General features: G+C 40.1%; 1 protein-coding gene across 1 annotated transcript in view; it reads left to right on the top strand.

The window, feature by feature from the left end:
• Positions 1-23,570, top strand: part of LOC123986100 (tenascin-R-like) — a 113,256-nt gene that overhangs the window by 55,373 nt on the left and 34,313 nt on the right. Inside the window, exons 18-21 of the mRNA XM_046074182.1 lie at positions 4,034-4,153; positions 4,522-4,665; positions 10,050-10,169; positions 13,123-13,266. Coding sequence (XP_045930138.1) covers positions 4,034-4,153; positions 4,522-4,665; positions 10,050-10,169; positions 13,123-13,266 — 528 coding nt within the window. The remainder of the gene's footprint in view (positions 1-4,033; positions 4,154-4,521; positions 4,666-10,049; positions 10,170-13,122; positions 13,267-23,570) is intronic.

The raw sequence follows: 23,570 nt of genomic DNA, 5'->3' as shown, positions 1-23,570 counted from the left end.
AAGACCTGTACAGGGCGGCCATCACATTACACTGACTCTCGCTCCTTCTTCTGCACTGTTTAATCCATAATTGAAGTAAAGCCATCATCTTTTCTTTTTAAAAGGTAAAGTTTGTGGAGTTTTTCACCACTATTTGTGCTATAGAGCCATGTTTGGATGAGTGTGTTATTTGTATCACATCTTCCATACAAGCACACACACACACCAGCAGTATGCGGTTCACGTGACAAACGTCTGCTGACTGCCCAAGGTGGTAATGCAGGTTGACAGTTGGTGAAGGAAGTGCGGCATAAAAGGTAGCCATTAACCAATGAAAGAGAAGAACATAAATGCAGGCAAGTGTAATCAATGTAGGTTTCAAATGGTGATTGATTACAAAGAAAAAGTCCACAGGATGCCTTTAATCTGGATAAATCAGTGTTATGTTTTCACTGCTATTTATACATCCACACATGGCTAATTAAACTCAAATTGTCTTGCATTTGTTGCTGTGTCAGCTGCTACGCTGGTTTCATATTCATTACATCATCTCCGGTCCAGGGCATACATTTTGACAACAGCATCTGCTATCATCATCATTTCTCTTTTTTCTTATTGTGAACAGTCCAATCACATCTTCATCTTTATGGCGGATAATCTCATTAGTTTCTCATTTTTTTATGACCAATTAAATCATTACTTCCACATGATTGTGATATGCTCTCACTCTCACCTTCCCCATCAAGAATACACCCAAGGCTAATTTTCTCAACTGTGTTATAAACGATCAATTATACCACCCAGGGCAGCTTCCATCCATCACTGAACCGCTTGTCTGTCGCTTGTCTGTCATCTCCATAACAGTGGCAGCTGGATTTTAATTATTTATTTATTTATTTTTCATCGGCGTTTCCTGCTTGTGGCCAGCTTTTCACTTGTCCTTGAAAGCTCTCCGGTGACCTTTAAACCCCCGTTCCTCCAGGAATCAGGCCCGTAACTCACCTCTACTTGTCAGAGGTGACTTCAGACTCTGTGTCGGTGGCCTGGAGTGCCCCAGCACCGCCTGCTGACCTCTTCATCTTGAGCTACAGCTCTGACGACGGGACCGACACCTCTAAGGTGACACTGGACGGCTCCAAGACAAGGTCACTGGTCCAGGGACTGCTGCCGTCCACTCCGTACACCATCAGCCTAATCACAATACAGGGGGATGTTACCTCTGAGGCCATTACGGCATCACTCACTACAGGTGAGATGCTTGATTTCATTGGAAAAGTGGTGTTAAAGGTGGGATGACACAGATGAGCACCGTGAAGGTTTATGGCTTTGTATGCAAGCGGTAGTGATGCATCCTTACTTCATACTACTGTTTGTCCATGAATGGTCACTGTGCCTGGATTTTTCTGTGCCAATGAAATTAACACAAGATAACATTTAAGGCTGTAACTAATGATAATTTATATTGATTAATCTGTAGATTAATCAATGATTGCTTTTCTATATATTCACTTTACTATCGCATAAGACACAAGAAACAGCAGCAGATCCTCACACTTATGATGCTGCGACTTAATAATTAATTAATTATTGAAATAATTATTTCTTGGTCGATCAACTAACCGATTCACTGACTAATTGTTTCAGTGCTAATCATGTTCATCAAATTTATGAATGGGTTGCACTGTTTTGGGGGTTTAATGAGGCCGGTGGCACTGGAATGTCCTTGAGTACCATTTAGGATTAAGGAGGGGAATAATAGAGAGTAAGTATTTTTAGAAAGAAAAGTGGGGAAGTGAGAAAGGAAAAAGGAGGAAAAGCGTGTAAGAAATGGAAATTGTAATTTAAATATGTATTTACAAAAATGCTGTTTGAGCATTTCATTTGCACAGAACCACAGCAGAATGAGCTTTATAATTACAGATCTGCCTTGGGGGGAGGGGGTTATTTTCTTCTTCTTCTTTCTTTCATTTCCAAAAATACTAGCTTGTTTTATTCTTCTGTATAATGATCCAGTGTTTTTGCATGTTTATTCTAAACTCAAACGTAGTCGTTGAAACTGCTGACAAATGGTTCTCTAATTAAGACAAGGACAGAGAGGAGAAAGGTGAGAGAGGTGGAGGGCAGGTGCAGTGTGTGGGCTAAAATTATAACTTTAAAATTTAGTATAAGAGACGCTGCCAGCTCATGCTTTGTACTCTGTTTCCTGTCTCTCTTTTTGAATTGATAATTTTTCTTATCGTCATGCCTTTTATCACTCCCGCTTATTCACATTTTCTCTGCTCCATTTGTTTTTGATTAAAATATTTTTCTTTCGACTGCTTTGCAGCGATCCTTCAAACCTTTCTCTTTCTTTGTTAATATATTATACAATATTACCATGTAATTTTTCATTAATTGGCTTATTATGAAAGGCGCTCTCAGAAACATTTTCTTTTGATTCCAAGTGTGTTATTCACATCTGGGAAGAGAATGAATGGGAAGGCGCAACCTTCCTGAGAGAGAGACAATGGGCAAGACAGAAATGAGGGAATAGGGGAATCATCAAAAGAGAAAATAAGAGGCGACTGAAGACAAATAGAGAAAAGGGGAATGTCAGCAATGAACAATAGAGATATTAACTTTGCATCAGTGCCAGAGACACCTGCATGCTGTCATCTGATTACCCTGCCAGTTTCATATAATACCTTGGCAGCTTCCACTGCACTCACTCTTTACATTCACCGCCACACGATGATAAGCAGATTTTAAGGGTGAAATTGGATGGGGATTTTGAGACAGATGCACAGTATTTCTTGCACCTGTCTTTAGACTCCGGTAATTTCTGTGTCCTGCTTTGATCTCGCATGTCTGAATGTGAGCGCTGATAACAGACTGCACTGTGGCTTTCCTTGTATAATTAGGTGTGCTTTTAACTAGGACTTGCTACATCTAAAATCTCTCTGCCGCCCTATGTTTAAACCACAGTTATAGGAAGTAGGTGTTTTGGTTTATCAGACTGACAGTCGTTCTGCTGCTATGGTCAGTTAAAACAGTGCTTTAATGGAGCTCCGCCTGAGGGCCACATTCATGCATTAGCTTACACAGTGCAAATTGAATTGTGATCTTCCAGGCGGATAAAGTCAGTAGCAGTAAATATATCTGACAGAACCACTGTTTAACTGTTCCCATTTTCAGCCGTTATTCTTGAGTACCACCTTTGCCAAAGCAAACATACGTTACTGAGATATGCATGCATGAATAATCACAAACTTATATAAATGCTACTACTGTATGTCACACAAGTGAAATTTAAATAAGTATAAGGCCAGGAGTTATAAATTGCCCCCTGTGCTTGTGAATAATAGCCATTATTCTTTTCAAAGCAGGAAAGAGGTAGTGGAGAGGTTGGTTTACAAGTGCTGCCCCTTTCGCCCTTTGTCCACACCAAGAGATGGATGTCATCTCTTAATCTTCTCCTGTTCTATTTTGTCTTTTTTCTATCCCCCCTCTCTGACTTTCTTTATCCCTCCATTTCTTTTTCTTGTAGCTAAGGACCTTTCATCAGTTTAATTGCCGCCTCACATTGTTTTCGCCATAACCTTTTCCATGGCAGCCTGATAGTCTCAGGAGACACATAAGACATTGTCAGCGGGGTGGGGGGTGTTTCCTTTGAGTAAGCCCTGCTCCGTCTCAATGCTAATTCTACCCACCATTGTGTTGTTTTAGCTGGATGAAGCTAGATTTCTCTTGGAATATCTTTTGATGGTTATTTATGTTACAAATTTGCATAAAAATGCTTCCTCAGACTACGGACAGGTCTGTTTATGGAAATGCAATGAAGAAATGGACAAAGCAAGGATTACTATAAATGCTTCGGCTTTCAAGGACACTGATTCTTTTAAATTTTTATGTAAATTCGTGAACTTGCTTCATAACATACCACACAATGCGCTTCTGTTGTGCTTCTGGGATCAGAAGAAACTCATCACCCATGATCTTTGGCCTCTCATGTTGCCCACTGTGGACCATTTTTGATCCCATGCTAACACTCCCCCACCCATCATCTCTCTTTTAGGTATGGACCCACCCAAAGAGATGGCGGTGTCGGATGTGACCGAAGACTCAGTGACTATCTCTTGGATCAAACCACTGGCTCCGTTTGAATACTATAAGCTGTCCTACCAGTCAGCCAGAGGTAGCATATTCTTTACATACTGTAACATCTGTCTCCATTGCATTATAATAATGTGGTATTTATTATCTGAGCATACATGCCGGCACACTGCATTTTAATGTTACAGTTAAATGAACATGGCATTTGGTGTAGCAGTCTTTCTAATGTAAGATATTTTGTAGCAGGGAACCTTGATACACACTCTGTCATATCTAATTAATTCTAACATTTTATCAGGGAAAGTTTATTGAATTTTTAATTAAAAATGTACTCTGCGATGCAAAACACACAGCAGTTGCGTAAGCGGTATACCCTGTACATAAAGAAACATAAGCTCAAGAGTGATGGCAGCAGTTCTGATGTTGGTCTCTCTCTGATGTCTCCTGCAGGTCGAGTGGACAGCGTGGTGATTGACAGCGATGTCACCAACTACACCTTGTCCAGTCTGTTTCCTGCGACAGAATACGAGATCAGCCTCAACGCTGTCAGAGGGAGTCAGGAGAGCAAAGTTGTCACCACCTCTGTATTCACAGGTAGGATAAATTGATATGGAAACATAATTAGGACCATGTAGAGTAGAAGAAAAGCAAATAGAACAAACATGCGAGCAAACAAACTACAACTTCAGTAGCCGGATAATCAGGGGGTGGTCACTTTGTTTTGTTTTGCCCTAACCAGTTAGTAGCGAGGTATCAATTATTAGTCAGTGTGAAAGCTTCAGTAGCAGTGACTCAGAGCAGTTAACATTTATGATCTTTCACTAAGATGGAAGAAGTGTCAGCTCAACGGTTAATATTTCTGTACGTTGACTTTCAACAACTGCGACCATGTCGTTCACACTCGTTTTTCTGTTGCTATTTGTCACGAATGAATGAAGGAATTGCTGAACAAATCGGAGGTGTGGTTGGCGGTTTTAGGGGTCTGGACCAGACTGCACAGCGCAGTGAGAGAAAAACAAAGTCCTGTCTCAGATCTCTTCTTGGGCCCTTTGTCATGTGGGCTGAAGCAGGTTAGAGGAGAACATGCTTTGATTAGAAAAGCACCTCTGTATCGGCAGTAGTTCAATGTGGGAGGCTTCCTACTTCCAGGGTTTCTTGGCTTGTTATAACAACCACTGCAAAGCAATTGCACCCATTGTATGCACACTGTATTGCATTGTACAGAGAGCTATTTCTGTTCTTTAGTCTGCCCTTGCAGATATAAATGGGGTGGAGCAAATAATAGAAACACCTGTAAGTATAACGCAAAACAGTTCGGCAGCACTGCAGTCTGCAGCCTCCAAAATTACAATGAAGTTGAACCAACACCTCTCTAAAACAGTTTCAACAAAAAACATTATAACCTTCATAAAGGTTATACATCATACAAAATCAAAGGGTACAGCTGACATCGCAGGAGGTGCAATAGATGAAACTTATCCACTCCATGACCCAGTAATTAGTAACCTAGTCCCAACTCCATCTCACTCTGCTCTATCTCTCTGCTTCCCTCCCTTGCTTACCCTCTTTGTTCTTTTGCCTCACCTGTATCCTTCTCCTCTCTCGCTCTCTCCTCTATCCTCCATCTTTCTGTCCTCTCTGTATTTCCTCTCTGCTTCATCCTTTGCCTGCTTCTTTCTTTAATCTTCTCTCTCAGCGTCTCCCTATTTCTTCCCGATTCATCATTACAGGTGAGAACCCTCAAGCGATCTTGCTTTCAGGCTCTTTTAACAGCACTGGATCACAAGTTAGGAAAACATAAAACTCACTTACTCACACAAACACACGCATGCATATAAATATGGGACACGGCTCTTCTCTTCACGGCTAACGTAAGATTAACACACTCTCCCACTCTCTATATGCATAATCTTCAGTGTGCAAGAGAGGATAGGAGAGAGAAGAGGAGAGCAGAAGATGTGTTTGCATGCCAATGAGTCCTGATTCACCAGGAGCCGCCAGGTTCAAGAATCCAGCGGGGGGGGAGAAGCTAAAAGACCCTTTTTCACTCGCTTTCTCATCTCTGTCTTGCTCTTCCCCTCCAATTCTTTATTATCAGCTCCCCTTTTAACAATCCCAGTGCACTTACAATGAGCAGAGCCGTTGGGGCTGTAATAGCCTGAAAAGAACATAACTCCAAAGTCAAGCTTGTTAGAAATGGTAAATAACATTTTCCTCACATCGCACAATGCCCAACCAGGGACATTTTAATGCCGCTTTCAACAACAATACATAAACAGGGGATTTGGAAGAGTAATCCAGCATAGCCTGGCCAAGTATGTAATGACTTGAATAACGCCACAATTGCTACTTACTTCACTTCCACAATCAATTGTTGTCAGAGGGGATAAAGAAGCAGGGAGCCATAATTCATTTTGCTAACACAGCAGGTACTGCAAATCTAAGATGAATTTTGGAGGGTTGACACTAAATGGACTATGTGAAGGCCCGTTTAATGGAGGGCTAATAACGCTGCTCATTAGCCCCCCATTCCCTGTCCCTACCTGTCAAATCTTTTCTACCAGCTAGCTAAAGAGGTAGATAGATGATGTATTTTAAACAGATGCTTTGTAAAAAATATTATCCCACAAAATCCAAATTTCCAAAAACCAACACGGATAAAGTATAAATTAAAATAAACAGATGGCCAAAGGACATGTTTCCAAGCAGAGTGATTGGCAAAAGGAGAGATCCAAAATAGAGGGTGTAAGTAAGAGAGAATAATGTAAGAGAGTCCACATATGTACGGATCTACAGCCAAAAAGAGAAAAAAGGGAGAGAAAAAGAGAGACCATGGTTTTGATCTTTGAAAGTCTTTTTCTTCTTGTCAGACAACATCAAGGCTTGTTAGGCTGGACTCATCTTTGATATGTAGCAGCCTGCAGTTATCAGGTTAGCGCTCCTTTGGCCCCGCTACATGTGTCACAGCCTCTACTTGAGTTCTGCAAGAGGCCGCTTACATTATGATCAATTAAAGGTGAAACACCGGTGTTTTGAACCAAATGCTCTTATTTTTCGCTAACACCTAAAAACAAAGGTACAGAAAAATAGTAGTTACTAACAGGTGAGGAGCAAACTTGCCAGATATTACATAACTAACAAGTATTTACTGAATTACACTAAATTAAGGATTACAATAACGCAGAGCTGTGGTGGAGCACACTCTCAGAGAAACACATTTTAATCTCACACTTAAGAGCAGAGTGTTATGTTAATGTTAATGATTACTTCCTGTGAATCTACATAATAGCCCTTTACTTAATGGATCCTTTAGGTCCATGTGCTTAATGACACATCACCGATAACTAATCATTACCTACTGATCAGGTGTAATGACTGGTCATGTCTCACTTTTGACTGTACTACCAATTATGTTTACCTACACATATGTTCACACTACAGTCTATGGTTCACATTTAAGATCAGCATTGAAACGTGTCCCTGTAGCTTTATGGCAGCGCAGCTCACATGCAGCATAAAAGCAGCTGGCGCATAGCTGCCCCCCCACTGAGTATGAGCACTGTCACACAAACACATCCAGTGTAGCTGTGGGGTTAAATACTCACACCCAGATAACCTGCTTTTTTTGTACTGTGAGGCAGTGCAGTTTCCACAGTAATGGGAGGGGATGCAGAGATAGACTGGGGTGTAAAATGGCCCGGTGTGTCTTATTAACTGTACTGTCTGCTGCAGTCTGGTCTACATAATGGCTACCGACACAGCACAAAGCAGACTGACCTCCTAGCCAACCATCCCAGTTGGGGGATCCCTACAAATACCATATTCAGCAAACCACAAATAGTCAGTTTGAAAGATGAATTTGGGAGTTTTTTTCAGACATATATTTCAGACTTTAAAGAGCATATCAACAAGCTTGAATTAAACTCATTTACCTGGAGAAACCTTAACTGTTAGCTAAGCATTAACAGGTTTTGCAACCGTGTCGTTTTTGAAATGTGGCAATAACCTTCCTGTGCTTACGTTTCTCCCATAAAATCAAGGGAAGAATCAAAGCTGTTATATATTTCCAGCTCAATATGTTGTAGCTTGTTAGCAGTGGAGCACTGACAGACGGCTAAAGCTAGCCAGAATCATAGTCAGAATCACTCAGTTATACTTTTAAGATGATCATGTCAATACATGTACTTTGCTTTCATCAGGATCTTTGGACATTCAAACCTGAACAGCAGCTTCTTCTGTCATTCTGTGAAGCTAATGTTTGCTAACGTTTGAGAGCTACAGTAAATTGGTCAACAAAAAGGTGTTGTTGATCACTCTGTTGATGTGATTTAATGTAATTATTAATTATTTTATTATGTTCTTCTGTTAAGAGCAATCAAAAAGTAAACAAAGTTTTATCTAAAAGAATGTCATTTTAATATTATTTGTAGCATTCACTTAGTGTACTTAGTGTTCTTTATTGGCCCCCTTCAGCAGTTACCCTGTAGAAAAGTATGACTCAGCCCATTTGACCCCCTCAATCTTTGCATGCATGCTTTGTGTTATTGACACCTGGTTTTGTTATTTTGCTCTGTAGTTATTGTTCTGTGGAAACAGCAGGTTATTACTGGAAGAGGAAGCCAAATTCACGCTATCACTATCTGGATGTCCAGGCTTTCCTGTGTGTCTGGATAGATTTTGGCAATATAGCATGTTAATGCAGTGCTTTTTGGCAGCTGACACTCAGGGATTAATTGTGTGTAGCTTTTTATCAGCCCCGTTCTATAGTCCCTGAACAGCCTTTGTTTCTTTTTTTTCAAAACCCTTTCTCTCCTTCTGAATCCAAGCATGATCTTAAGCGTTGGGGTTTGACTTTCAGATACAGATCCGAGTGCAAGCGTGACGTAGTTGGCTCAAGCCAGTGATTCACCAGTGCAATCACGAGATGGAGAGTGATGATTGGATTATCACTGGGCCTGATAAAGGAGGATGACCTGTTTATTTTTTTTATTTTTTGGCCATCTCTACTCCATCTCCATTGCCACTCTAATTGACTTGGCAAGCCTCCATTAAATTCACTTAAACCCTTTTGCAATTAAAGTAATGATTTTAATCAGGTTTGTTCATCTATTGCAGCGATAAGAAAGACTCACTTTGGATAATGAGCGTGATTTTTTTTTTTTTTATTCAGATGAGGGCAGGGCAATATTAATTACCTCATCTGGGCAGAGCATTGGAACACATGCGGTGCTCTGTGTTCTCCTGCCACGCTCTCTGCCGTGCCAAAATAACACGCCTGAGGAGAAATTGGGGTTGAAACACTGAGGTTAAAGGTATAATTAAATTCAAACTCAATTTTGGCATGTCCAGTAGTCTGAGAATGAAATTAGGAAGAGTGTGGGGAAACAGTTGGCTCAGGAGAATATCTGAGACTTTCTACAGCCTTTTTGACTGCATAATTTCTCTTTGATGTGTGTTAGGACTGAGGAAACAGTGATCTAAATGGCAAATAGAGTCATTATTAATCAGTATGAATGAGTTTCTATAATTATAACTCATGTGGGTTGAATAATCATTTTCCATTTGAATAGTACTCTATTCAGAAATGTTTAGGTGTAATTGATATTTTACGTCTCTACAATTGTACCATAATCCATTGTGTACAAAATGACAACCTCTTTGCATATCAATGACAGACCTCCATAGTTTGTGTACAAATTCATGGTGGAGAAAATTTCCTAATACCTGGAAATGAGACAAAAAGATATTGTTAAGAAGAATTGTGGGTGTGGGGGGTTATTTTACTTTTGCTGGACCTAGTGTGTGTCCTGCAGTGAGCACACCTTAGTAGTTCCAGGATGTAATCCATAGCTGTTGTTTTAGCCGGATGATACTTATACTTGTGATGATACTCAGAAATGTCCTGAAAACTCATCTCTCATTATTGTTGTTTTCTGTCAATACAATGGGCTTATATTCTTGTTCTGCTGTAATCCTAGCGATGGACATGCCTTCAGAGTTGACGGCTCTGAACATCACTCCACAAGGAGCCCTGCTGAGGTGGAATCCCCCTCTTTCCAATGTCGACAACTTTGTGCTGACCCTCACACACAACCAGGGTGAGTTGTCAAAACTGCCATGTAGAGGCTTTTATCAATTTGCTGTTTAATAGACAATGAATGGATGGATTGAGTAAAAGCTACCAAAAGGACAAGAATAAGACTAATTAAGGCATAAAATCATCAACGCCCTTTGACTACTGAGATGTCAGGTGACGACTACACAGCTGCAAGTACTCATCATTACCATAGTGTTTTCCTTACATTGGCTACCAATTCATTTTACAGGAACCCACATTTTTACACATTTATTGATGCTGTCGTCTTTATTTGTGTCATGTTTGTGTTTCATGAAGTCCTTTGTAACCTTGGTTATGCAAGGCACCATTTAAGTAAATATTTACTTACCAAACATGTTATTGAGAACACCTCTCCACCAATTCTTCACAATTAAAATGATGGAAATCTTACAGAGTTATGGCACTGACTGCAATAGGATCTGCCTGCAGAGTTAGAGCATAATGAGCAGATTTATTTTAGGTCATTCGGGTGCAGCGTTTGGAGATGTGACAGTTACCATTAAGGTTTTCAGTGTGATCCTTCAAGACAATATGGACCCATTTGTCTTGCTTTCAGAATAGTTCCTTATGCTTGGTTGAACTACTAAGCCTACAAATACTTCAGTTTTAACACAGCATACGTTTTTGATGCAACCCATGGCTTCCCTGTCTGACATATTTCCCTGCCATATCCAGGTAAAGATAGCCATATTGCTTGGCCCCTCAGTCAGTTTATAATTTGCTCTCTGAACCAAGTGGATGACTGCCAAGTTACAGTAGGAGGGCCAGCCACTACTTGACATACACAGCTAGAGTGCTGAAATATTAAAGTATAAAAAGTTTCAAAGGAATCCAATTTTTCAAACAAATGTTGCTCTGTGTAGGCAGTCATTAGCTTTTGAAAAGATACATTTTAAACCCACCAGTCAAATGTTTAACAACCGTTATTTTCTTTCCCTGACTTTAATAAACTGGCTTGAGGAAATTTTATGGGAAGCATATTCCTCATTTGCACACGACCCCACTGACTAAGCTCCTGGAGTCAATGTGTAAATTACGCCTTGACTGACTGGACGGCAGCCAAATCATCTCAGATACAGAGACAGTATCTATATGCAGGACTCAGATTTGGAAACCAGCCCCCGGCCAGGGTTTAGAGAAGTGCAATGTCAGTTGTGGACAAATTCCCTTGAGTGTCAGTGTATTAAATCAAGGTCAATAAATTTCATATTTCATCAAGTACTGTCCTGCATTACAAAATAGATTTTATGGCAACCCAGGAACACCCACATAAAATCCAAGCTATCATGGTATCAGTCAGTCAGACGTCATATAAAATAGATTAATAGTGCAACATGGAAAAAAATAAATATGGTTTGTCCATAATTCTCACTAGCATCACTGTCAAATTTACAAATATGTCACTGAAAGGACAGGTGGCAAGTCAAAAATAATCCAGTCTAAGAGGAATATTGGCAAGTTGATGCAGCTCTCATCATTGTTACTAAAAATTAAAACTCTTAAAGCTACACAATCCTGAGCCATTGACATCACAGGAGTTGTATTACACGTCTTTTATAGTCAATTTGAGCCCATGTTAGGGCTGCACCTTACCATTATTTTTTGATTAGTCGATTAATTGAAAGATTTATCATTTATATTATTAGTACTCAACTAATAGCCTATAAAATTTTATTTTCTCCAAAATAAATATCATAAACTTGTCTCATTAAAATGTCAATATGTTATTCAATCATCCTGAAAACGAGACACATAAAACCCTTAGAAGAATAAAATAGTGGTGTATTTTAAAATTGTACTTGACTTAAAATATTAAAATTATGACATGGATTTATTTAATCTCTGGAGTAATATGCAGTAAGATAATAAGTCTGAGCAAGCAAAATACTAATGTTACTGTAACAACAGTCTTATCTCACTCATACCTGCCCGTTACATGAGATGACGCATTGGTGTAACATTACGTTACCATGACAGCAGCGATGCAGAAATTACTTTTAACATCGGGCGATGAAATCAATTTTAAGTGACAAATACTAACAGAAACAGGTTCCTCGTGTTGATAATCCTAATATATCGTGCTTGTGTGGGGACAAAAAGGAAACAGGATTTATGGTGCTGTTTTGCCGCCGCTGCCATCCTGACAAAGCACTCTGGGATGATTGCGCTTTAAGTGTTCGTGCGCAGCTGTGATAAGCCATTTCCAATTTGCAGAACTTAAAGAGCACCACATCATTGGGTTTCTGTCTAAAATACTCCCAAACTTTAGTTGATCTTACACATTGGCATGGTTTTTTTTGTTCTCAGGGAGAACCTCTGCTTTGACCAGGCACAGCACCTCACTGCGATGCAAGGACGCACGTTTTGCGAATCGAAGTATTTCCGTAATCTGTGATGTCGATTACGTTGATGAGTCACTCCAGTCCTAGCTCATGTTACACAATTATTTTCTTCACAGTAAATTCAGGAACAGCTTCTTATGAGTGAAAATGCAGATTGGTAATTGAATGGTAATTTATTCGTATTCACCCTCTTTAAATGGGCTAGACAGATAAATTTGTCATGAAAATACCTTCAAATGATTCTTAGAATATGAACTGAGATAAGATCAATGATGAAGAATGCTGTCTCGGTGTTTCGGGTATATTAATATTCATTCATATCTTGGAGCATAAGAAATTAATAGTGTGGCTCATGTTTGCAGAGTTGTCCCCAAAAGCATATTTTATGTCCCTTAAAGCAAAATGAGTGTAGATATATCCTTCAGTGCAGGCTTTGAGATTCAAATCTGCCATTTTCCCCATGCTGAGGTGCATTTTTCAAAGAGAGGCAATTTAATGTATCTATTTAGACAAAACTAAAAGCAGAAGATGTATGAGATGGTGTAAATGTACTAAACATATACATATGTGTGTTTTACTTCTGTTTTGTAGTGACGGCTGATACTTTCCTTGTGGAAGGTAACAAGCAGGAGCACCAGCTGTCAAACCTTAAGCCAAGCACCACCTACTCTGTGGCCCTCTATGCCACCAAAGGACCCCTCACCAGCGGCACCGTCATCACTAACCTTCAAACACGTATGTGCTCATTTTATTCAGCGGGTTTCTGTACAGTAGGCAGCACAGTGACTCTGGTTAGCAGAAGGGTTTCCTCCAGGTGCTCGGTTTAATTCACACCAAAGATATGCATGCTATTTAGGAATTCTCCTGCCATTGACCAATCATTTCTCCCAGGGGATTAATTAACACAAACAACAGTAGTATGTCATACAACAAAAAAACACAACCAGTGCTTGTGTACCATACAAGTTCAGCACCAACACCATGACTGAAGTTAAAGTGGTCATATTATGGTCATTTTCAGGTTCACAGGTTTACATGGTTTCATTTTCAAAAGACACCCCAAATTTTTTTGTCATACTGCACATTGCTGCAACTCCTCTTTCCACCCTGTGTGTTGAACACTCCGTTTTAGCTATGGAGTGATACATCTCACCTCTACAAGATCTTTGTTGGGAGTTGCATTTGCGCAGTACCAAGTTAAGGACTACTAGCCAATCACAAGCAGAGTAGGGCGGGTCCTGAAAAGCCGATAAACACGACTTCGGTTCAGCTGTACTGGTTCCCCTTACCAGCTTAGCAACATGGACTGAAGGAGTTTCAGAGTGGTGATTATTAATTTGTAACACATGTATCTTTCATCTATAAAGTTATAACTGTGCACTGTCTCTACATCACAGTAACAACTTTATATCCATTGACTGCCTGGAGGGTATCTAATGTTTGGAAGGGAGACGAGAGCTACAGGCGGACATCTTGTGACTGTGTGCTGCAGCTCAGAGTGTTTTTCCATCAGTGTTTTTGAGGGCGTGCCGGACTAGCCACTTGGCAAGCATTATGACGCGCGTTTTCTTGTTACGTCACAGCAAAGCGGAAGAAAAGGCTGGACAACAAACGAGCTGTTTTCAGACAGTTCCAGTATTTTCTGTGGGAGATGGGAACTCCCTTTGGGCTTTTTCACTTTGCAAACCTATTACACGCACAAAAAACGGTATATAACTCATCAAGGAGAGGGAAAAAGCCTAAAAGCATAATATGACAGTTAATTGGATGGATGAATAGATGGATTTATGGATGGATGTAGAGCTGGGGATTTGTTGTCATGTCAGTCAGTATATATTGTCACAGTCACATGGTTGTCATTTTCCCTATTGATTCGTTGCCAAACATCAAGAAGGTGGGTGTAAACTAATATGAGCAGGAGACAAATGACAGAAGAAGGAATGAAACAGAAAGAAAGGCTGACGTGCTGTAGAATGGCGAGTAACTCCTTTGCTGAAACCCTGATGGACAATGAATAATATCCCTCATGCGTCAAGTGATGTGATTTAGTTTTTGCCTGCGTTTATATATTAACCTAAATCACCTGAAAATAAGACAGCGCATGGTGATGCTCCAGAAGATGCTGGGCCGGTAGAGCAGCTGGTATAGTAGGTGGTATTGTCTTAGTGTTAATTAATTTGCCTAGATATAACAACACATCAGTTCCAAGTACAAACTGTGGCCGTGACAATATCACAGTGGACATTAAATCACTATTTCTTGATTAGATTCAGAGGTGCGGGGGTGTTTATCTGAGCCTCGCTGCTCGTTTCAAGGAACGGGTCTAATTGCTGGTGTTTCAGAGTCTGCACTGCAGGCTTTAATGGATGCTGATGTTTCAGGTGAAAAACACAGTTTGTGGTGTTTCCTGCTTAGTCAACAGTATACTGTACATGATCCTTTTTTTGTGTGTCAGTAAGTAGCCAGTAGCCCGTTTGTTACTGTTTCATCCACTTCATGGCCAAACAAGGCTTTAAGTAACAAAGTATCGCAACACCACCCACGTCTTGCTACCTCGTTGAATCACAGCAGCTCTTCATCCTTAAGGGGTTCACTTTAAAGTCTCGTCTGAAGGACTCTTTATCTAACTGTCCAACTTTTGATACCAAAACAGAAGCACATGGCTTGTTTTGTTAATTCAACCAACCCTGTTGTGGCTAGTTGGGAAGAGGGATGTCCGTTTTTATAAGAATGACATAATTGTTTAGAAATAGCTTCACATCTGTGATGTAATTTGTTTTTAGTATGTTGTTGAGCAATGTCAGTTATCAACAGTTTATTGAATTGAGTTTCTAATCTTATCATCGGATATCGTCTATGACAATCAATGTTTAGTATACCGTTTATATTGGCGAGCCTTAGATGGATGTTTGCACTAGAAAAATTACAAGAAAAGGTGATACAGTATTATTCTGAGGCATTTTACAGTACAACTTATTGAGCTTTTCCTACACTGTGTGCACTTAACTTATGTAATCTTTGATCCTTTATCTCTGTGCAACACATGTTGCAAAGTCACATATGCCACAGAGGTCAGTATCTTGCTAGATTAAAATTGCAAACTCTGTTCAACTTTTGCCTGCTTCACCTCAAGGTGACCCACCTCTTTAATTATATTCACCTTCACCTGCTGCTCCATTGCCAGGAAAGTTTGGGGTGAAGGAATTGTTTCAGTTTAGCTGAGTTGCAGCTCTGTAAACTTAGTTTTTTCTACAGTCCTTGCAGGGAAAAAAAACAAAACTTTTCAGTCAGCAGAGGAGTTCAAATCCCCCAAGGAGTACCAGGACTACCTGTCCTGCACTGCTCAAAACAGAAAAAAACTCTAGGTTGCAGAGACTTCAAAACATAAATGGGGCTCAGGAAAATTAGGTGTACCTGCAACCATGTCAATGCTGTACATGCATATAGTAACTCATACATAAACAAATGTTCTTGGCAGTTTAAGGTGATTCTAATTTGGAAACCGATGCTCTGCCTAGTACGTCATGTACCTGAGCTCCTTCAGAGAACAGAGAAAAAAAATCAAAAACATGCATTTCTACCCTGGAAAGACTCTCTCATATAAAAGAAGGAATTTGAGAAATTGCTGTGATGTAGGCAACATCATGGAGTGAGCAAAGAGAACAAGGATTTTGTTTTGTTTTGAATACCATGTCTTATTGAATCAAGCAAATGGTTGGGTGCTTGCCATTGTTGCTCTCCTCCTCTGAATGGAATAGACTAAATGTATTCCTGCCATGATCAAATCCATCCATGCAAGAGAAGGGACATCTGCAGGAACTTTTATACCAGTATTATTAAGATATATCCTGCAATTACAGAACATGTGTATACTTATTAGCTCAGCTGAAACCTGTGATGCAGTTATTAATCAACACTTGCATCTTTGCCTTTTTCTGTTTTCTATTATGTATATTTATGTTGTCCTGGAAAAAAGCCTTCAAATAGGACAACATTCATACTTTACAGTTGAATTCAATAATGTGGCTCTTAAAAGCTTTACCTCATTTCACTAAGGAACAAACAATTCAATAAAAGGACAATGAGAGACAATCCTTGAGTTTAATCAAGGGCTACCCTTGGGCAAATATCAAATGTATCGTCTCTATTGTGTAAGACTTGCTGGACAGTAATTTGTATTTAAAAATCTCACAACACATGTGTCTGCTTCCCAGTACACGCATACTATACTCTGTAGGCAGTATGTGTATTATGTGTGTCCCATGTAAGTACATGTGCACAAAAAAAACACCTGAAAAAGTCTGACTAATGATGACATGTCAAACCAGGGGGCTCCTTAGTTAACTCCAACTTCAGAGGGATCTTCCCTTGTTGTTAATTAAACTTCCTAATTGAAATCTTAAAGCCTGTTCCAGTTGTGCTCACACAGCTTGTTTTCCCCGGCTGTTCCGCTCCAGTGGAAAATGTCACATTGTGAGATGGGCTGTGAGAGAGGACAAGACCATTGATTGGTTTGATCGTCTGCTGCTCTGCTCCTATCGGCCTCTCACTCTTTGAATCTTAGTTTGCTGCCCTGTCTGTCTGCGTAGCCATGGAATTAAGAAGTCCTGTTCATAGATGCATTCATCGACAGTATAAATGCATCTTTATAGGGAAATGAGAGCAGCTCAGTGCCTGTGCCTCGAAATGTGTGTATCCATCTTAACCAATAGTCAAGTCAGTGCATTTATTTATAGAGCTCAGGTGTTTATCAAAATGCTATGCAGAGAAATTTCAAATGCAATAAAACAATTAAAATGAAAATAAATGGGTAAATAACTCCAGACAAAAGAACGACAATAATAATAATTAAAGCGGCCACTTAATAATTTAGGGAACTCAAACGCAGTTGTATAAAGATGGGTCTTAAGGCGGGATTTGAAAATGGTCATGATTTACTGATATAGTGGAAAACACATCACTTCATCATTATGATCATACACTCCCATTTAAGGTCTGTGGTTTGCATATAGAATATGCCATCTGAATTGGGGAGGGGGATTTTACAACTGCTGAATGAGCTTTTCAGCTCTCCCAGTTGAAACTAATAGTGAGTTGTTGAAAGACAAAAATATTCTGCAGAGCAAGTGAGGCTGAATCAACAAAACATACAACAGCATAGCCAGTCTTACCCACCCTCCTTGTCCCCCCAACATAAACCAACTTTCTTAGAAGGCTGTTACTCCAGTTTCTCACCCAGCATGATAACTGAATGTCATCATGTAGTGGAAAATGTCTCCATATGCATTTGTGTGCAGTTTTCTAACACTGCATTTGTTTCTACATCTCCATTTGTCGTTCGTAGTTTCTTAACGAACTGAAGGATGATATCTGGAAAAGTTTTTTCTGGTCCATGGATTGTACAGCACCTGTGCAAATGTAAAGGCGCAATGTACAAGAGGTGAAGGGTCAGTGGAAGTACTCGCTGTCAGGTTTTGACTTTTCTTACTTGTTTTAAGGAATGATGGTTTCTCCACATGCATGCTGAACACAGCACAGAGAGGAGGAGAAAAGGGGAAGAGTCTGGCTCATATCAAAATGTGGCCACGACTGCAGCAGATATTCAGTTCGAGTATTTTTTTATTTTTGGGGGGAGGGGCGGAGTTTCTTTGTTGATTCCCAAGCCTCTTAACCACAGCTGAGAGTTGTTTTGTTGTCTAGCCTCCATGCCTCAAGAGTTCAACACAGAGTAAGACAGCTCCCCAAAGGCTGATATTTAAGCTATAGGGCTGGAAAATAAGGGATTTTGCTATGGGTGTCTCTATAAGCCTGTAGGCAGCAGTACCGGGACTTTTTTCCCTCAGATGTGTCTGAGCCCACTTGCTGAGAAGTGCTTGGCAAGTTTTTGAAGCAGCAGAGATCCTTGCTGCGGGCAGCTTCACTGAGCTCTGGCTGATAGTTGCTCACCAAGTGCTGAGAGTGCTGCAATTACAGAAACATAATCTTCATTCTTCAGGCAATTTGACAGTTTAATGTACTTTTAAGAACTTGTGTCCCCATAAAATCTGTGCTGTTAATTGTTTTATGGTAAAATGTTTAGAACTTCTGCAACTATATTATTAACATTTTAATTATAGTATATTGATTATAGTATTTATTGTATACATTATGTAGAGTTTAATGCTATTTCTTTTGAATTAATTGCCCAATCTGTAAATTTACTTTAGGAATGAAAATGTTATTGGAGACATATATTAGGTGTGGGATACCATCAGGTCAGCCACAGAGGGGTGAGATAAAATAAGGCTCAATTGGGGGGTGGGTTTAGAAGGGAGTGGGGGAAGTAAACAAACTTGTGCTGTAGCCTACATGTCATGTGCAGACAGCATTCGTTAGTAGTAGTAGTTAAGGACCACAGTAGCATCTAAACGGACAAATGTGACATCTGCAGGTATGTTTACATGCTGTTTAATTTACAATTTATAAGCTGATATTTAGATTATGAAAATGATTTGGAGAGTAGACTCTTTTCCTGTATAAATTACACTTAGAACAGGCCAATTTAGAAAACTGTTATGTATGTGAGCTATAATACGTTTTCTTGAATGGATTATGTAAAAAAACAGCTATAGATTACAGTCTCAACAACTGATCATGTAAACAGTTGCACATCAACAAATATTTGCATGTGTATTTTACCTTACACATAATCTGCCATAATGGCTAAATAGCATATTCACATGCAGTTTATCCCTTTAGCAGCACTTTTAATTCAATCCAAAGCCACGAGAACCATTTCTCAACCACCACCTGGCTCTAAAACAAGCCATTAGTGATACAGTGGCCCAGAGGAAACGCTGCTGTTGAATGCATTTAACATTACATGACTGTCTACAATCAGGACTTGCAACTTTCACACTAAGGTTTCATATTTAAAAAAGAGCAGCTAGATAACATTGTAGGCTAGGAAACTGTCTTAGCTGTGATACTTATTTACATGTCCCTTCTGGTTTAATCATTTCTGACACACCGACAGACAAGAGGCTTGCAGATGTATGTAGAATATGTTAAACGCTTCATGCCTGAGTAAAGGATCCGACTCTCCATTTGTTTTTTAATCGTCATTAATCGGCTGTTATAAACGGCAATACCGATTTTAAGCTCATATCAGCTCGGCCAGTAAATCGGTCGCACTCTAGTTAGCAGTGCACCTTTTTAGCTTTATTTGTTTGGACGCTCAGCAAGCTAAGGTGCAGGACAAAATGTGTGTTCATGTTGGTAAGTAGGAAAGGAGACTTCAGCAGGACAGCTCATGTGGTTGTTGTTCAAACACTCGGTAATCTGTTGAATTAATGCAAAACAAGGGAGGCTACATCACAAAACCAAACAATATAAAATATAAATTTCTCCCTCTTGGTTTTTTTTTTTTTTTTTTTTTTTCTCCTCAAAGGAGAACAAGTTTACAGAACATATAAGGATGACTAGTAAATGCTATTTAATTTCAGTTGGACTTCAGAGATAATAAGGTGTTTTCGTGTTATTATACAAGTAGCATTTGGTTAAATTCGATTCGACTTCATAAAAACAAAAGAATTACCCATACATCATCCAGGCAGAGGCATTCACTTACAAATCAGCATAGAGATGTGTTTCCACTCCAAAAGAATAACTTCCTCCTTCTTGTCTCCCTACAATAAATTGCTGCTGCCCGTGCCGCCCATACCCATCTGCTTCTCTGTGTGTTTGTGTGTGTGTGTGTGTTTATTTTTTTCCCTCGCATTGTTTACACCGTGTGTTAATGAGACATTAGATGTGGCCAAACCTATTCATCTCAATTCCATTGTTCAAAACTCCACATCTGAAGATAGAGCTTCAGAGCTGCCAGGAGCTCAGACGACACCTGCTCACCTGCATGGGCACACTCCATGCAAAGTTTAATTAGAGGGAGCAAGTGACAGAGAAAAGAACAAGGAGACGGATTTAACTGGACAACGAAGAGAAAAAATGAATAAAGACTACAAAGACATAATGAGGGTGGTTGAAGCCCCTCCATTTCTATGAATTGAAAACTCCCCTCCCGCCTCTTCTTTCTCTCATCAATCCCCCATGCACACATGATGCAGCAACAGTGTTCATCAAGCCAAGAGGAAGACAGGAACAAAAGATAAACTCTGTTCACTCTCCGGCACGTTGAGTTATAATGGCAGCCTGTCAGATAAGGAGGAAAGAAGGAGGTGGACAAAGGATAGGAAGAGAAGCAGAAGAGACAAACAGAAGCACAACTGGAGATAAGAAATAGAGTGAAGGAGTGGAAGAGCCCAGGTTGATGTGGGGATAGGAGGAAAGAGATGGAGGAGGAGTAAAAAGCAGAAGCAAGATGCAGATGAGGTCAATAAAGACAAGAAGGTGAAAGGAGAGGAAGAGATTGGAACGTCCAATGGACTTTAGCACAATCTGCAATGTGCTATGTTTATCTCAAACTACTACTCAGTCTCTTAAAACACTCTGCCCACCCTTTCTCTCAATCCCCATGTCACACAATGTGGATCTGCCCATCACTGTCTCAGAGAGAAGGCACCCCACATCTTTCAGGAGGATATCAAGGCGGGTACATGCTGTTAATTACTAAGCTGTCATTGAGCTTTCCATATGTGCACACACAAGGAATTAAACGAGAGGAGAGTGTGTGTGGAGGGGATGTTGTACATTTTTCTTTGTGCGTGCGGAGTTGTGTGTGTGGTCTGGGTTCAATTTAGGGTTAGATGTGTAGCGAACAGTTAAGCCTTTGGCCCCCTCGAGTCCTCAGGAGAAGTGAAAAGTTCAGGCTGTTTATAGAAGCCCGTGTTCGTTTCACTATCAAGGGAAGAATGGAAGGAAAACAAAAGAAAGAAAAGCCAGAGAGAGCTGAACACAGAGAATCACAAAAAGAGACAGCCATGTATTAGATATCTTTATCTCATATTCACAGTGGTGACGTCGGATTGCCGAGCACACAAAGCGCAGCACTTTCAGCGCCCCCGCTTCCCTTACACAGAGCGCTGTTGGGCGACTTGCTGACGATGTGCCCCAGAGTCATGATGTAACTCCAGGAAACTGATTTTCCGAGTAGAAGGTCATCCATTTTTCTATCACACACAAAAATGAGTTTACAGCGTGTCACTTCTTCTGCTACTATGTCGAAAGATCAGATATTGACTCAAAAAAGGGTGATGTAAGGTGGGGAAATTAAGGTGAGTCTCCTTGTGATGAGTTTCAAGTATCAACAAAGGCACTATAATCAGGCCATGTTTAAAGCGGGGACTTGGATGGGTGGGGAGCAGGGACTTGGAGGGTGTGATGTAATGTGGGGTAAAATTTGGGTGGGCTTGCGGATCAAGGGCTTGAATGCTTTTGAGGCTGTGATACTCTTGTGACTAAACATGGAAAGGTGTCTCGCTGCTCTTCTTACTTAGTCCTTTGGGGATTTTACCCACCTCATGGAATACATTTACAGTATATGTGCAACTGGGCGATATGGCTAACAATTTTATCACAATAAAAACATTTCATTCCATTCGATATCAATATCACAGTAATGTTAAATCAATTTTTATTTTAAGTTTAAAGGCAGGTTTTTATATTAATTATGTGGTTAAAGCTTTTCTTTAGGGTCAGAATGTGACAAACGCTTGATGCCAGACAGTGGATCACTTCACATATCTGAGGTAGAACATTCAAAACAATTATGATATAATCTTTTTTCAAAAATTATGATTAGTAAATCTTGTTTCAGTCCCTTTTCCTCAACTTAGTAGAAAAATTACGTGCTAATTTGTTTGTGATCGAAATGAAATCCAACATTTATTGACGATATATTGAACATTTGTTATTGTGGAAAATTATATTGCAATAATTATTGTAGCATTTCTACATTGTCTAAATAAATTTATGAGAATTAATACCAAATTATGAATTTTAATATTCAGAAAATATTAATTCATAAATCCCTCGCGGGGCACCACCCGATATTCCGTTCGCCCAAGGCCTCGGGATTCCCTGAGTATGGCTAATAATTAGACAATTATTCACTAGTGATCAGTTAGTTAACAATCGCTCAATTATCTTAAATCAGTCAGTCAGTCTCATATCGAAGGGGTAAATTCTCTTGGCAGGGACTTGGAGATAGGCAATACACACAATTCCTTGATTACAGTGGAGTTTATTAACTAACCAAGGTGATATAAAAATGCGGTTATATACATCAAAGAAATAAACAATGGCTAAACAATGAGGAGGTGGAGTTCTATTGTGGGGAGCATTTGACTCATACGGCAGCTAATGAACGCAATTAGATGATAATTCGGTTAAATTTGTCTAGGAGTTTCAAGGATTAAATATACAGGACTAATTGACTATGGGACATCACTGATCACAGAATGCAGGGATTTCGTCTTACTGCGTGTCGCTTCTCCCAGCCGGGTGCAGGTCAACGGCCTCACACTGGCATAGATCCGTGTGTTCTCGGTTAGGACAGCTTAAAACCGTCGGCCGGCCGCTTTCTCTGCCAGGGAATTGCTCCGGAGGTCCGTCTTTTGTCGGCTTATTGAAGAAACTTGCAGTGGGGGCCAACCCTGGCTCGGGTCAGAGGTTTGGTCGTCCTTTGTTACTGCTGGCAGGACCACGTTGCAGGGTCCGACCTCAGTGTGTCAGGGTTTGGTGTGGGTGAAGCAGGTAGTAGGTTGGAGGACCCAAATGCAGGACACGAAAGCCAGCAGGAACAGTTCAGAAGGGTTTTAATACACAAACAAAAGACGAGCACACTTACAAACAGAGTGGCTGATTGACTGAGTCCAAAAACAAAGGCTGTCCAACGAAAATCCAAAAGGGTGAAAAACCAGAATCCAAAAATGAGCAGGGTAACAGGGAGACACGGCGAGTAGGGCTGAAGACACGAGAACAACTGCTACACAGGGTGACAACATACAATGACCCAACAAAGACAAGACAGAAACACAAGGTATATATACACAGGGACTAATGAGCAGGGCGGGAGCAACACAGGTGAAAGACATGAGGCTAAC

Source organism: Micropterus dolomieu, linkage group LG17, assembly GCF_021292245.1.
Source record: "Micropterus dolomieu isolate WLL.071019.BEF.003 ecotype Adirondacks linkage group LG17, ASM2129224v1, whole genome shotgun sequence".
NCBI lineage: Eukaryota > Metazoa > Chordata > Actinopteri > Centrarchiformes > Centrarchidae > Micropterus > Micropterus dolomieu.
The sequence above is the reverse complement of the archived record's forward strand: the minus strand, read 5'-3'. Positions and strand labels throughout refer to the sequence as shown.